The 15,675-nt window shown below is 53.1% G+C and overlaps 1 protein-coding gene across 6 annotated transcripts in view; it reads right to left on the bottom strand.

The window, feature by feature from the left end:
• Positions 1-595: 595 nt before the first annotated feature.
• The window catches only part of WSCD2 (WSC domain containing 2), a 133,404-nt gene continuing 118,324 nt past the window's right edge, over positions 596-15,675 (bottom strand). For all 6 annotated transcript variants that reach the window (XM_024977796.2, XM_059876409.1, XM_002694610.7 and 3 more), the window contains 3 exons: positions 12,073-12,237; positions 9,592-9,792; positions 596-2,578 (listed from right to left, as the gene is read on the bottom strand). In XM_024977796.2, the coding sequence (XP_024833564.1) occupies positions 2,226-2,578; positions 9,592-9,792; positions 12,073-12,237 (719 nt within the window). In that variant the 3' untranslated portion in view covers positions 596-2,225. The remainder of the gene's footprint in view (positions 2,579-9,591; positions 9,793-12,072; positions 12,238-15,675) is intronic.

Here is a 15,675-nt window from a genome sequence, read left to right on the forward strand (position 1 = left end):
AGAGAGACGGGGAAGGAAGGAAAGGAGCTGGTTCCTGAAGGACCTTGCCCTGGCAGCCCCTCGGCCTCCCCATCCTTTCCTCCTGCCCACACTGTCTACCAGGGATGTTTGTAGCAGCCTCGGGGTTCCTGGAGAAATCAGGAGGCAATCCCGCCATCAGCAGGTGCAGGCCCTGATGCTTCTCCTTGGGTCCTGGAGTCACAACGCGCTGGGGGAGACAGCGGGGTGGGAACCCGGGGTCCCAGCTTGCAGGCCGGGCATGTCCCGGGCCCTGGGGACCGCTGGACCACCACGCTCTCCTTCCTCCCCAAGGGTCGGGGTTTGGAGAAGGGGGCACACAGACACACCAGACATGGGGCGGTCATCACGCCAGCTGGTGGGGTGCAGTCTCCCCACACAGAAGGGCGGCTGAACACAGAGGCAGAGACAGTTCTGAACACCAAGACACACAGTTCTTTACAGCTGCACAGACACAAGAGCAATGACGCACCCAGAACATTCCTGTTTCATACACACACACATACACATACACACACACACAGAAGAAAAAACATCCCATTTGTCACCTTGCCTTACATGACACTCCATCACGTGGTAGAATTATCAACAAACTTGCTTTTAATGATGGTGTTGACCTGAGGAGTCTTCAGATAGAGGCTGGTGGCCTGAAGAGACCACCGGCAAAGAAATGGCCCAGGTCTTGGACCCAGAGTCTCCCAGAGAGAGAGCTGACCTCTTACAGGGTGGGGAGGCCAAGCCCTCTGATGCTTCGAGAAAGAAGACTAGAAATTTGCCTGGGGAAAAGAAATTTGGTACAAAATACATTCAGAGCCCCTGGCCGGGCCCTGGGGTGGCCCGAATCCTAAAGATGAGAGGCTCAGGGATGAGGACAACGGGTCCGATCCCCCAGCCCTTCTCTTTGCGTGGCCGGGTTCCAAGGGGGTGGAATGTATGAGTAATATTCCTCTTAGAAAAATATATCTCTTTACACTCGCCTTCTCCATAGTCTCTTGGCTATTTGGGAATGAGCATTTACCTGCACCCCAAGGCTTCAGAGGGGGCTGCTTGGGGGGGTTGTTCCAGACAGAACAGCAAGGAGCTGTGACCTATGGCTTTTGCATCTACATGGTGGGGGGTGGTGGTGCAGGTATGCAGGTGTGGGCCGGATGCGAAACCACGGGTGCCCAAGGTGAGGGGAGAGAGGGAATCCTGGAACTTGATGCTTTCTAAGACGGATGATCAGCCACCCAGTCCTTTGGTTGGACGTCTCAGCATCGAAAGAGCAGCGTCTGTACGGACACGAGGAACCATCCCATCACCCCTTTCCTTAAAGAGCCCCCCTGGACTACGACCAAAGCGGGGGTCACTGGTCTGGGAAGGTTGTGGGGCTCTCTCTCGGTCACAGGTCATGTGATTTGGGGCACGCGTGTTCTCCCGCCTGGACAGCAGAGGACCCGCTGGTAGGGGTCGGAAGGGCAGTGTCAGATCAATGCGTGGGACCCCACGGTGGAGAGAGGTGTCACCCCTGGAAGCGGGTCACCTCCTGGATACAGCGGGTGAGGAAAGGGCAGAATCCCAGGTCCCGAAGTGGACACGCCACGTGGGGGCTCCAGATGCCTGTGACCCCACCCGGTGGCCCCAGTTAACCTACCCTGAGAGCCAGGGCCTCTCTGACCCACAGAATGTCAGAAACCTAAGCCCATGGAGAAACCTCCCAGCAATCTTCCTGCCGACAGAAGTGGCCCAGATAAACCCTGTCACCGTGCTTCCTGGGTGGGGAAGGACGGGGCGGCTAGAGCGCTCAGCCCAGCATGGGGGCGAGTCTGGGCCATTCCCTTTAGCTCTGTGCCAGGATCCTCCACACCCGTGGTGAGGAACCCCGATCTCTGGGACACCCAGGAGCCCTCTTTCCCACAGGTGCGGGGGGCAGGGACACCGGAGACAGAGCAGGGTCCAGGCGGCGGGAACTCCCCAAACCGGCCACCCCTCCATCTCCAAGGGGTGGGGTGGGGCGGTTGCGAGTCGGTGGGAGGTGCCTGCACCATCTCTTCCCTTGAGCCTCCTTCGTCATGCGGGAAACTCATTGGAGGCCAACGCTAGGCCAAGGGGATGGTCCCTACCTACACGGAAGAGTGGACTGGCGGGTGGGGCTCCCCAGGGGCCCGGAGCGCCCTGGGGCCTGCTGGGTCTGAACGGCCCGCCCCCTGCCCCGGTCTGATCATCCATCATCTGGGGTAGTAGTCGTCAGGCACGCCCGTGAGGTTCCTCCCCCGGAGCGCCGCGTCCACCGTCTTGATGTAGGCGGAGATGGTCCTCTGCATGTCCGCCGTGTAGGGGTCGTACTCCAGCTTGCGAAGCCCCGAGCGCTTGAAGTTGCCGTCTTTCTGGCTCTCCACGCACAGCAGCCGGTCCTCTCTGACGGCCACACCCAGGAGGCCCACCATGCGGCCCAGCTGGACGAAGAGGTCGCGCTTCAGGTCCTCAAAGTGCACCACCAGCACCTTCTTGCCGAACTTGAGCCAGTCCAGCGTGTGAGTGGCCCACCACGGGGCGTAGTTCCTCACGAACTCCGGCCACTCTGCATGGACAGAGAGGGGACGCGTGGGCCCGACGTGCGTGCGCTGCCTACGCTCCACCACCACCGCTGAGCCCTGAAACAGCCAGACTCGCCCCCCGCCTCCCGCCTCCGGGCTGCTGCTTCTGCCTGGAACAGTCTTAGTCCTTCCTGCTCTTTGGGGAGACCCAAGACATCTGTCTGGGGCTTAGGCCACACCAGGCACAGACATATAAATCTTTGCTACTCTGTTTCTATATTTTAACAGGCAGGCGTGCTCAGTCGCTCAGTTGTGTCCGACTCTTTTTGTGACCCCAAGGACGGTAGCCCACCAGGCTCATCTGTCCACGAGATTTCCAGGCAAGAATACTGCAGTGGGTTGCCATTTCCTTCTCCAGGAAATCTTCCCGACCCAGGGATTGAGCCTGCATCTCCCCCATCAGCAGGCAAATTCTTTACCGCCGAGCCACCTGGGAAGCCCATATTTTAACATGCAGTGATATACTAATATAGCTATCAATTCACATATTCCTCACAACAACCCTGTGAGGCAGGCATCCTCGTTTTCTTCATTTAACAGAAGGGGGGAACTGAGGCACAGAGAGGTTAAGGAACTTGCTAAAGGTCACACAGCGAAAAACTGGCTGAGCTGGGATTTGAAACCAAATAGTCTGGTTTCAAAGTCTGGGCTTTTATCTACCAAGTTATCCCATGTAGGAATAGCTATCCTGTGTAGTAACAATTCTTTTCACAGGGTAGTAACAGGGCTTTTGTAAAGAGAACTGGAAAAAGCATACAAAGTTTTTAGCATGGCTCCTTGTACCCTGTAGAAGCTCAGTAAACGCTGGTTATCATTACCACCGTGATTATTCTGTTCTTAGGTGAGATGCCATCTTCCCTGATTTCCTAGGCTCAGCCAGGCACCTCCTCTGGGCTGAGGCCATGGTTTAAGTCGGATTATTTACAGTGTCAACCCTGAATATTCACTGGAAGGACTGGTACTGAAGCTGAAGCTCCAGTACTTTGGCCACCTGATGCGAAGAGTTGACTCATTGGAAAAGACCCTGATGCTGGGCAAGATTGAGGGCAAGAGAAGAAGGGGGCAGCAGAGGATGAGATGGTTGGCTGATATCACTGACTCAATGGGCACAAGTTTGAGCAAACTCAGGGAGATCGTGAAGGACAGGCAAGCCTGGCGTGCTGCAGTCCATGGGTTCACAAAGAGTCAGATACAACTTAGTGACTGAACAACAACAAATTTACATTGTCATCTTGACACCTTTCTATCCAATTCATTCTCTCTTTGCTTTTTATTGAAGTATCACACACTGTTCCTCTGTGCTGTTCATTTCCTTGCCACGGTAAAAGCACAGGATGGATTGTCACCAAGACTGGGAATGTTTGTTTGGGATCTCCTGGCTCCAAAGACAGGCTACAACAGAATGTGGGAAATTCCCTGGAGAAGACCTCAAAGAGACAGCCAGCCAGCCAGCCCCTGGAGCTGCTGAAACTGTGCTCAAGGGGAACCCAAGAGGGGGATCATAAAGGATGCTGGGAACAGAGAAGGGGATTTGCAGCCTCAATTCTGAGCCCCAGCTGGATAGTAGTCAAAGGGTTGGTCCTCAGGAACCCTGAAGGAACCCTCGGGAACCCAGGACTTCTCACAGGGGCAGTGCCACCCTGCATCTTCCAGAGGAATCTCTTTATTGAAGGAGGGTCAGCAAGTTTCCCAAGCTGGGCTGGGGAGCCCAGCTGGTCCTTCATAACTAAATCCTCACCCCTGATGGATGATGGACACCCCTTATCTCATTTAATCATAGTGACTACCCAGAAAGGAAAAGACTATTCTTCATTTGTCACCAGTGAGGAAATGGAGGCTCAGAGAGGTGAAGTAATTTGCCCAAGGTCACATAGCTGGGAAGCACCATCCAGACCAGGCCTGCCTGATTCCAGGCCCCCATCTTTCCCAGAAAACAAAAGCCTCACCCCCCACTCCCTCCCACTGCCTTACACCCAGCAGGGGCTTAATAAATGGTTGTTGAACTAAATTGAAATTCCCAGCAGCCAAGTGGCGATGTGATTAAGGGTTCCTCTTTCTTTGCAGAGCACATCAGAATCTGTGGCGAGGCTCCTGCTCCCCCAGTGTCTCCCTGGAACACCATGGCTGCTTGGAAAATATTTATGCTGATGACAGAGGTATTTTTTTTTAGCCTTCAAATAGATTATTTACAATGTATCTAGATAATTGGGCCCTTACTGTTATAATGGGTTAAAACCAGATGTATCTGTGTGATTAGGAAAAAATCTAGCATGTGTATAGTCTGCTTTCCTTATTTTGCGGAAGCGTTTCCCTGCTCCTGCATCATCTCACAGCATCCCTGGAGATTCAGGACAACTGCCGCTCCCATGGCAGAAGACCAGGGGGACGGGGATGATGATCGGTCACCCAGCAGCCCACATATCTGGACTTCCAGGCTTGCGACCATCTCAAGAGGTCCCTGGAGAGTGGGCCTTAGGAAAAGGAAAGGTACATCTACATGATGGTCTGGGTCCCCCAGGGGATGGCTCTGGCCTTGGATGCAGTGGGAGGGAGATGTGGATTCCAAACCTCCCTGGGGTGGGAATGTACATTGCTTGAACACCTACTGTGAGCTGGGGGGCTGTGCCAGGCACTTCGCAGGCCCTGTCTTGGGCAGTGCACACAAGAAGCCTAGAGAGGAGGAATTACCAGCTCCTTTATATACACGGGAACAAGGGAGGCTCTGAGACATGCAGCCACCTGCCCCAGCCCACATAGTGGGCATCCGTGGCAGGATTCGAACTTGCATCTATCCCAGACTGAGCCTGGCTCCTGCCCTCCTGGCAAACCCTTTAAGAGCACCTAATCTGCGCATCTCCAGTGTTCTTTGCGCCCCAGATCCTAGTCTACAAACACTCACCTCACCTTCAGGTGTCGTCTAAGACACCGGGTTTGTTCACAGATGACTTTGAAGTCAGATTGCCAGCGTTCATATTGGCTGTGTGACCTTGGGACGCCAAGCACTGTCCTTGAGCCTCAGTTTACCCATCTTCACAATGGAAGCCTTGCTAAAACCTCCCCCTGTACAAACGGAACTGGAATAAGACTTGCAGACCCTGCCACCAGACCTGAGACACAGGAAGTGCTGGATAAATGTTGGCCACAATTATTGTCATTTTTTTGGCCGCATGGCATGTGGAATCCTAGATTCCCTGACCAGGGATCAAACTCAACCCCCCTGCAGTGAAAGTGTGAAGCCTTAACCACTGGGATACCACGGAAGTCCCATGGCTACCATAGTCCTGATGTTGGTACCCAGCATCTCTGAGATGCCCCACGTGGCCAGTCCTTTATGGGCAGCAGATATGTGCTCCCTCCACACCCTTTCTTATAGCAGAGATACCTCACTTGAAGCTCCTGAATGACTTCACTGGAAAGAAGAACAAAAACGAAAAACAAAAGCCCACAATTAGCTCAGGATTCCCGGTAATTAATGGCTGCCTTCAAATTGGGTAATAAAGTCATGCTACGCCACGGACCACTGGTAATGAATGCTGGTTCCGCCGGAACTGCTCTTCACGTGGGCCTGGCAGGACATGGGCTGACCACTCTCTGCTTCATCTTGTTGATGGGAGGAACCGGGGCCTGATTAATGGCTTAACTGTATTTAATTCCCCACGGAATCATTAAACATGGTCTCTGTTTCATTAAACAGATCCAGGACAATTCACCTTGTGTAATCATATCACATAAAACTTTGCTTTGGACTCACTCCAGGGAGATCGTAAAATTAATGTTATGGAACCAAAAGCTGGGGGTGGGTGGGTGGGGGGGTGACAGGAGCCTCGCCCCAGCTGTAACCGGGAAGGGGCACGGGCAGGGTGGGGTGGACATGCTCAGCAGGTGGCTGACCTCTTAGGTGGGAGTGACCCTCACATTCTAGGCCGATGGCGTCCTGAAGCAATGATCCTCAAACTCTAAAGTGCACGTGAAGCTTCTGAAAGGACTCTTGTGAAAATGCGAGTTCTGATCCAGGAAGCCTGAGATGGAACCTGAGGATCTGTGTTCCTAATTCCCAAGTGATACTGATGCTGCTGGAACAAGGACTCTAAAGCATGGGTCTCAAACTCAAGTGCCTCCAGGGGTCGGATGTTAATGAAAATGGGAGGACTGGGCAGAGTGGGGGCCGTGAGGAGGGGGCTCTTTGGGGAAGGCACTCAGGCAGAGCACTTGAAGCCCTGGGTGAGGTCTGGAAGGAAGCACCGTCCCAGACTAACGAGGGGGCCCAGGCCCCCCAGTGCAGGACGTGTGCCCCACACTCCCCGTCCCCTGCAGCCTCTGGGCTCAGCCTCTCCTGATGTCTCCCTTATCTCTGGTTTTAAAGCTCCCAGTCATCCTGAATAGGGAAGAAGAGGGAAGGTGGCTCCTGGGAATTAGGAATTGCCTGAACCTGAGAGGACGGGTTATGCCAGAAGAGGGGAAGCTTTGAATGCACCAGGTCAGACACACCCCAGGGTAAGAGAGTCTGGTGGCTAATGCCTGGGTTTGAATCTCAGCTCAGTCAACTCCTGGCACCTGAGACACGTGACCTGCTCCCTTCCTGGGATGCCTTTCTGCTACCAGTGGTGGTGGCGGCCCTTCTTACCTCCCAGGGAATTAGAAGACTTAAATGAGATAAAGACTGCTAAGTGCCTGGTCCCATGTGAGCTTTCCCAAGTGAGTCCCACACTTCTTATTTGGAGCAGTCGGCTTCCTTGGTGGCTCAGATGGTAAAAGAAGCTGCCTGCAGTGCAGGAGACCCAGGGATCACACCCAGGAGATCCCCTGGAGAAAGGAATAGCAACCCACTCCAGTGTTCTTGCCTGGAGAATTTCACGGACAGAGGAGCCTGGTGGGCTACAGTCTATGGGATTGCAAAAGAGTTGTCGGACAAGACTGAGCGACTAATTCTTTCACTTTCAGGATTACTGGGAGGTGGAGAGCTGGGTCTAGTTTTGCCATCACGTGCCTGAGTGATCCTGCCAGGCCCCTATCTCTCTTTGGGCCTCATCTTCCCCATTAACAGTGAAAGTGAAAGTGAAGTCACTCAGTTGTGTCCTACTGTTTGCGACTCTGTGGACTATCGCCTACCAGGCTCCTAAGGCGACAGTCCATGGAGATTTTCAGGCAAAAGTACTGGAGTGGGTTGCCATTTCCTTCTCTAGGGGATCTTCCTGACCCAGGGATCGAACCTGGGTCTCCTGCATTGCAGGCAGACGCTAAACCATCTGAGCCACAGGGAGAATGAATCAATTTGCCTGCCTGGAGACTGCTTTAAAAAATACAGATATCCAGGCTCCACCCCTGTAGCGGTCCAGTGTGTGGTCTGAGCACTGGGATTTTCCCATGCTCCTCCTGGGATTCAGATGTGCTGGTGGGGATGAGGACCCCTGGGTACAGCGACCTCCTGGGTCCTTTGCCGTTCAGCAAGCAGAGCATCTGCTCCTGGAGCAGGATCCTGCCATTGGTGCCTGAGGGCTTCTCAGCCTGGCCACAATAATGTTCATTTTTGATTGTTCTACAAATAAATAATTCAGAGACCTTTTTACCCCTTGGGAACAAATGTCACCCACTGAGGGAGTGGGTCGGCAGGGGAAAGGATAGACAAGCCCCTGAGCAAACTGGGAAGCCAGGGCACACACAGTTGGTCAGGCAGGCCCAAGGGTTTTCATCGATGACATCAGTGCTGAGTGTGATTGGCTGGGTTAATGTCATCCTGTCTGCTCTGGTTTTCTCTGGGGAGGGGCTGGAATGTGGAGCAGCTGTCAGGGGGCGGCGGGGGCATGGGGAAGGTTTGGAGGGAGTGGGAAACACCCTCGGGGTTAAAGGCTGCAGCAGCTTGGTTCCTCAAGGCTGAATGAGGCGGGGAGGGCTCACGTTTATACCACCTACTCAGCATCAGGGGCTCTGTGTGGGAGGATTTGTGGCCATGGACGTTCTGATCAATTCTTTATTGTAGCTCAGTGGTCCCTGGGTTCAAACCCCTGCTCCACCACTTTCGGGAACAGCGCCTTCAACCTCCCTGAACTTAGCTTGCCCCATCCACAGCACAGGGTTAACTGTGGGAGTTTACAAACACTGAGGTGACTGTCATTACAGTAATGGAGACATGGGTGATAACTGATACGGGGGGTTGAGGGGTTTTGACTTTGGAGCTCTCCCCCACTACGGTGGGGCCACTGCTCTGCACAGAGACATTCTCCCATTCTGGAATCTCCTGAGCACCAGAGATGAACACTAAGCTCAGATCATCTTAATGAAGTTCAGCCCTTGGAGACTGACAGTGTGACTTTCCAGCTGTGACCAAGGGCAAGTCACTTAACCTCTGCTGGGAGGGCTTATTGGAATGACGCTCACAGGAGCTCACAGATGACCTCATGGCCACTCTGCCACTGACATGGGTGCAGGTCTCTTGATTCCCAGGAAAAGGTCTGGAACCTGCTTTGAATCAGTGTGGGAAAAAATGAAAGCTGCTCAGTTGTGTCTGACTTTTTGCGACCTCATGGACTGGGGCCTCCCAGGCTCCTCTGTCTGAGGGATTCTCCAGGCAAGAATGTTGGAGTGGGCTACCATTCCCTTCTCCAATAGATCCCATTATCAATTACATGAGGGTGTATTGAGTGCTTCTAAAGGGCTGACTTCTTGAGTTTTATCACTTCCACTTTATAAACTGGACAATCCAAGTTCATGGAGGCGAAGGAGCCTTTTCTGGAAGTAGTGGAGTTGGAATTTGAACTCAGGGAGTCTTGCTCCAGAGCCCAACCCCTAACCTCTATGCCATGATAACAGCCTGGCTCACAGAGGGTGATGCTCGTGGGCTGGGTGGCATGTGGGAGGCATACCTTCTGAGCTCTAAGTTGGACCTGGGACCTCACACATGCCCTCAAGGGTGCCCTCCTGGATCCCTGGCAGGAGACAGCCCTGGTCCCTCGCATTGCCCTTGGCACCCCGGCGCCCGGCCCCCACTCCCAAGTGGTACCTTTGCCCTTCCAGTGGGCGTGGGCAGCAAAGCCAATGTGTCCGCCGTACTTGCGGTTGAACTCCGCCATGAGGGCCTTGTAGGGGTTGCGGATGAGCAGGATGGCCGCGTCGAAGGCCTCAATCTCCTTCTGGCCACTCTCATGTGTCTTGATGCAGATGGTCCTCCCACTGCGCCAATGGTCCCGCTCACCTTTGAACCCTTCCCGCAGCCGGGGAGGGGGCCAGGGGACACGGCAGTGAGCTGGGGGAGACAGGAGGCCTGCCCCACCCCGTCCCGGGCCACCTCCAGGATCCTCAGACATTCACTCGTCCACTCATTCAGTCACTCGCATGTTTATTGAGCGCCTACTATGTGCCAGGGAGCGGGGGAGAAAATGACTTGCAAAAGCATCCAGGGGTCACAGTTCTTGAGAGCCAGACTATTCAAATAGTGACATGGATGTAAAGTCACTGCCCTGGGTAGGACTGCAGAAGAGGAGTATTCACACCCAGGTGCCATGATGGGGGCCCTGACATGATCTACCTGAGGGTTCCCCTTAGGGAAAAGTCCGCATTTCCACCCCACTGATGCTGGGAATGGCCGTATGGCTTGCTTTGGCCAATGGACTGGGGACGGAAATGGGTCTTGGCCAATGTCTCAGGACCCAGCACGTTTCTGTTCACTTGTGTGTATTTTGGGGGCATCCCAGGTGGCTCAGTGGTAAAGAATCCCCCCCGCCAAGGCAGGAGATGCAAGAGACACAGGTTCCATCCCTGGGTCGGGAAGATTCCCCGTTGAAAGAAACGGCAACCCGCTCCAGTATTCTTGCCTGGAGAATTCCATGGACAGAGGAGCCTGCAGGGCTGCAGTCCACGGGGTCGCAAGAGTCAGACATGACTAAGCACACTGAGCGCAGCACACGCATGTGTTTCTGCTGTCACTGCGAGAGGGACACGCCCTGGAAAGCTGTTGGTCCTAGAGGGTGAGAGACCCACGGAACAGACATGGGCCCAACCTGCAGTCTGGAGCTGAGCGGCCCAGCCAGCCTGGCCAAGATCACTGACCCAGTCAGGCACCATCCAGAAAGGCTTCCTGGGGCAAGGAGGTTCTTAGGCTGAGAACTGAAGGATGGGGAAGAGTTTACCATCCCAGGTGAGAAGAGCCAGTCAAAGGTCCTGTGGAGGACGGGAAGAAGTGTGTCACACATGAGCGATTGGTACAGGACAGCAGAGGGCGAGAGGGGAGCATAAGGCCAGAGAGGGCTGTGGGGGTTGTGATGATGAGTTAAGTCTGTGCTGAGTCGCTTCAGCCGTGTCTGACTCTTTACGATCCCATGGACTGTAGCCCTAGCCTGCCAGGCTCCTCTGTGCATGGGGTTCTCCAGGCAAGAATATGGGGTTGTGTTCCGTGCCCTCCGGCAGGGGATCCTCTCAACTCAGGGATCGAACCTGCTTCTCTTCTGTCTCCTGCACTGGCAGCTGGGCTCTTTACCACTCACACCACCACTGGACCAGAAAGACTAAACAGTCCTTGGAAGGTTTAACACAAAAGGAAGGAGGGACCTGATCAGGTTTTCATTTCAAAAGCTGAGGAACTGAAAGAAGTTCTGGGTAGCCTGTGGGGGCTTCTAGAGCACCAGCTCTGTGCCGGACACTGCTCTAAGCCCTTTACATGTCGTAGACACCTTGATCCTGTCAGTAATCCTATGAGGGTTTTATTTGATAGATAAGGAAATCGAGTCCCAGAGACATGAAATAACTTTCCCAAGTTACAGAGCTGGCAAGAGGCAGAGCTAAGGTTCAAACCCAAGCCACGATGCCGCCCAAGACTATGCTCTTCACCATTTCGGCCTCTTGTGCCCGTGAGAGCCAAGGCATTTGGGTGGTCTGTTCAAAGCCAATTAGAATGCTAATGTACTAGGCTTTCAAGATACTGGCTGTGTTTCCAACTCAATGAGTGATTTGGGATATCCTGTTGCCTTTTGGGCCTCAGTTTCCCGCATGAGGTGCCCAGCATACAGTAAGAGCTCAAGGAATGACTTAAATGGAAGGAAGGTCCCAGACACATAGTAGGTGCTTGATAAACGGATGCAGGTGAGATACCAACGACATGATCTCAGGAAATGTTTGTGGGATGTGAAGTGAAGGGAAGATACTAAGCATGTGAAAGTGTTAGTCCCTCAGTCATGTCTGACTCTTTGTGACCCCATGGATTGTAGCCCGCCAGGCTCCTCTGTCCATGGGATTTTTCAGGCAAGAATACTGGAGTGGGGAGCCCTCCCTTCTCCAGGGGATATTCCTGACCCAAGGATCGATCCTAGGTCTCCAGCATTGCAGGCAGATTCTTTACCATCTGAGCCATCAGGGAAGCTCACCAAGCACATAGTAGGTCTCAAACAACATGCCTGGGAGAGCTGAGTGGCATACAGTAGGTGCTTAGAAAGGGGTACTCCCATGTCCTTCTAGGGGGTCAGGTCCCCATTCCCCCGTGCCTCCTCACCTTTGTTGTACAGAGAACCATCAAAGTAGTAGCTGCCAGTGTAGAAGCCTGTGGCCAGCTCGATCAGGTGGCGAGCCCACGTGTTGCCGGCTCCCGGGAAGCTGGCCAGAGCAATGAGCTGCTTGGATTTGGCTGGGAGGAACCGTCTATCCATGCAGCGGTTGTCTGCAGAGGGCAGGGCACAGACAGGGGTCAGGGGCAGGGGCCGATCGGAAGGAGACTGTCCAGAAGGGACAGGGTGTGAGTCTCAACCCTGCCACTTTCCAGCTGTGAGAGCTGGTGCTTTGCGAGCCGGTCATCTCCTTATCTGGAAATGGGAACAGGGTTATGAGATAATATATGAAAGAAGGATGCACACACAGTAGGGGTTCAATAAAAGCCAGCCAGGAGGACGAGCCTTCTCACCAACCTCAGTTTCTCACCTGAACAGTGAGGCTCTGTCTTATCACCCCCACGCTTTCCTCCAGGTTAAAACCCACACATGGCAGCCATCTGCATGGGGCCCAGGCCAAGGTTTTCACCTGGACCTCCAAGCTCTGTGCAGCCTGGCCCTTGCACCCTCCGGGGCTCCTGCCACCCACCCGCTCTCCCTTCCAACCTCCGCACCTGCCAGCACCGGGCCCATCTGTGCTCTGCTCCTGCCTGACTGGGCAGTGTCAGGGGCGCTGGTCCCTCAGCCACGACCGTCAGGGCTGATGCAAAGTGTTATGTCTCGGCATCTCCCACTGCAGCCCCTCCTGGAGCTAAGAGGTCACAGTGGTGATTTTTTTTTTTTTATAGGTGATGGCCCAGCAAAGGAGATTCGGCAATGGAAAAGGAAGAGGAAAGAATCCTGAATTTTTGGCCCTACCACTGCTTCTTCAGCCTGGACCGACGACCTCAATCCTTACCATAAAGTCACGGCAGGCAAGCCCCCCTCCCTCCCCTGCCCCGGCTCTCCTGCCCCTTGAGCCCCAAGCCTGCTCTCTCAGCCTCTCTCCTCCCCTATGCCCCCACTTTCTGGGAAGAAGGGAGTGACCCCTGCTCTAGCGTCTGTTCCATCTCCTTTCTCCTCCCCCAGCTCATAACTCCCATCTATTTTCCCTATGTCTTCTCTCTCTCTCTTTCAGCTGACTTGATTATTAGCATTCAAACATGAACAAATAGCTCCATCGTTAAAAATAAAAGTCCCCCTCCAGTAAGCACTCTCTCTCTGCACCCCCATGGCTTCCCGGGTGGCTCAAACAGTAAAGAATCTGCCTGTAATGCGGGAGACCTGAGTTCGATCCCTGGGTCGGGAAGATGCCCTGGAGAAGGGCATGGCAACCCACTCCAGTATTCTTGCCTGAAGAATCCCATGGACAGAGGAGCCTGGTGGGCTACAGACCATGGGGTCTCAAAGAGTCAGACACAACTCAGTGACTAACACTTTCACTCCACACCCCATTCAGTCTCACTTTTGGCAGAGTTGTCCACCCCCCATCCCATTTCCTCCTTCCACCGTTTCATGGGGCTCCTCCTGGCTCTGCTCTGCTCAGTGCACAGAATCAGCTTCTGGTAAAGTCACCAGTGACCATCCACCATTCAATCCAGCCTTCCCTTGCTTTGTTAACATGGCAGCATCTGCTACCCGCCATCATCTTGCCCTTAGAATCCTTCCAAGATGGTACCCTGGTCTTTCCTGTTCTGTATTAGCTGCCATTATCGAAGTCTCATCACAAGCCACACTGCTTTCTCAAAAGAGCCCTTCAAGGGGAAAGTCTGAATTCCTAAACTTAAATTCCAATTCTGCCACCTCCTTGCTGGGTAGGTATCCTTGGAAAAATGATGGATCTGAATAAACCTCAGCTTTCTCACCTGTAACATGGGACATCCTGGGGTTCTCAGGAAGGTCAGAAGAGAGAACAGGTATTGAGTGTGAACACAGGGCTCACACACTGTGAGCTCTTTGTAATGATGCTACTAGCCAGAGACCAGCTCTCTTCCCCTGCCATGCACATTTAATCTGTTTGTTCAGAGGACAGCAGACTTTGGGAAAACAAACAAGTGGAAAAGCATCTTTATCAAGCCAAGCAGGTGTCTGGGAATAGTTTTCATGGGAACATATTGCAAAAAAGGAGCCTAGATACAAAACTTTCTGGAGCGTGGTTATGTTCTATAATTTTGACAGGGTGTGGATTTGATAGGACCCAGTTGGCATTGAACAGTACACTCAAAATTTGTGCATTTTGCTCTATGTAAATGTTACTTTGAAAAACCATAAGCAAATATTGAGTTACAATTAGTGATATGAGGACTGAAATGTAATCATGTTGCAACTACTTTGAAATGCATCCAGGAAGAAAAATTGAGGGATGGAGAAATGAAGAGATGCATGAGAAAGTGAACAGACCATAACGTTGAGAAATGTAAAATCTGTAGGATAAGTCTAGCATGTTCACTGTGTAACTCTTCCCATTTTTTTTTTTTTCTGGAGCTTTGACATTTTTTTCATAATAAAATGTTGGGAGAGAGAAAGAACTGGGCCCCTCAATTTCCCCTGAAAATAGAAGTCTCCATTTAACTACTGTCTGGGAGGCGAAGTAAAGGTGCTTATTTTCAGCATTAAAAAGGAAGTGTATTTGGTTCTTAAGCTCCACAAATCAAAACAAATGCTGGAGGCTGTGTAGTACATAGTCGGAACCAGACAGGCCTGGCCGCAGTCCAGGATGATTGTGGCCTAGCTGTGCGATGTTGAGCAAGGCTTTTCACCTCCCTGAGCCTCGGTTTCCTCACTTGTAAAGTAAACCTTACAGGATCAGACGGACAATGCACGGGGAGCATGCGCAGGGCATGTTGAGAAGCTGAGATTAGGAGTGCAGGCTCAGGACCCAGGTCGCCTCGGTCTGAATCCCAGCTCTGCTCTGTCCTAGCTGTGTGGCCCTGGCCGAGCTCTTCAGCCTCTCTGTGCTGAGTTGCCGTGTTTGTAAAACGGTGATAATCACAGTACCTATGTCATTGGACTGTTGTGAGCATTAGATGAGTTAATTCAGTCTAAAGAGCTCAGATAGTCCCTGGCACACAGTGGTGCTCAATAAATGGCAGTCTTCGTGGACCATGCTCTTGGTGGCCTCATGAACTACGTGACTCTCAAACCTCCCTCGGGTGCGGGGCCTGCAAGTGCGATGTGGGAAACTGAGAGCAGTAGTGGCCTGGGAATGAGCAACCTGTCAGTCAGAGGCTACTGAGTAGACTCCGGTGTCCTGTTCCCATCAAGGCTGCTCCTGGTCACAGGATAATTAAGCTGAGTGTGACCCTTCCCCCAACCTGTAGCTACACAGTTCTGTACAGACTATCCAACACTTCCTGGAAACTAACAAAAGCTCATCCTTCCTGACTGGAGTGTAAATAAAGCTAGAGGCCACCCTGGCTAAATACATTCCTGCTCGCTGAGCTCTTAGCAGGATCAGCTGCCAGGGAGGAAGCCGCAGTTGGCCGCCACTACCCCACATCAGGCCACACAGGGGCAGCCTGCTGCTGGGGCTGCCGCTAGCTCTTACAGCACCTTTGTGCAAATCAGATTAAGGTACCCCTGCCTCCCCTGAGCAGATGCACTGTCGTCCGGAGTGCACAGCACAACGGGCA

The sequence above is a fragment of the Bos taurus genome, chromosome 17, assembly GCF_002263795.3.
Source record: "Bos taurus isolate L1 Dominette 01449 registration number 42190680 breed Hereford chromosome 17, ARS-UCD2.0, whole genome shotgun sequence".
Lineage (NCBI taxonomy): Eukaryota > Metazoa > Chordata > Mammalia > Artiodactyla > Bovidae > Bos > Bos taurus.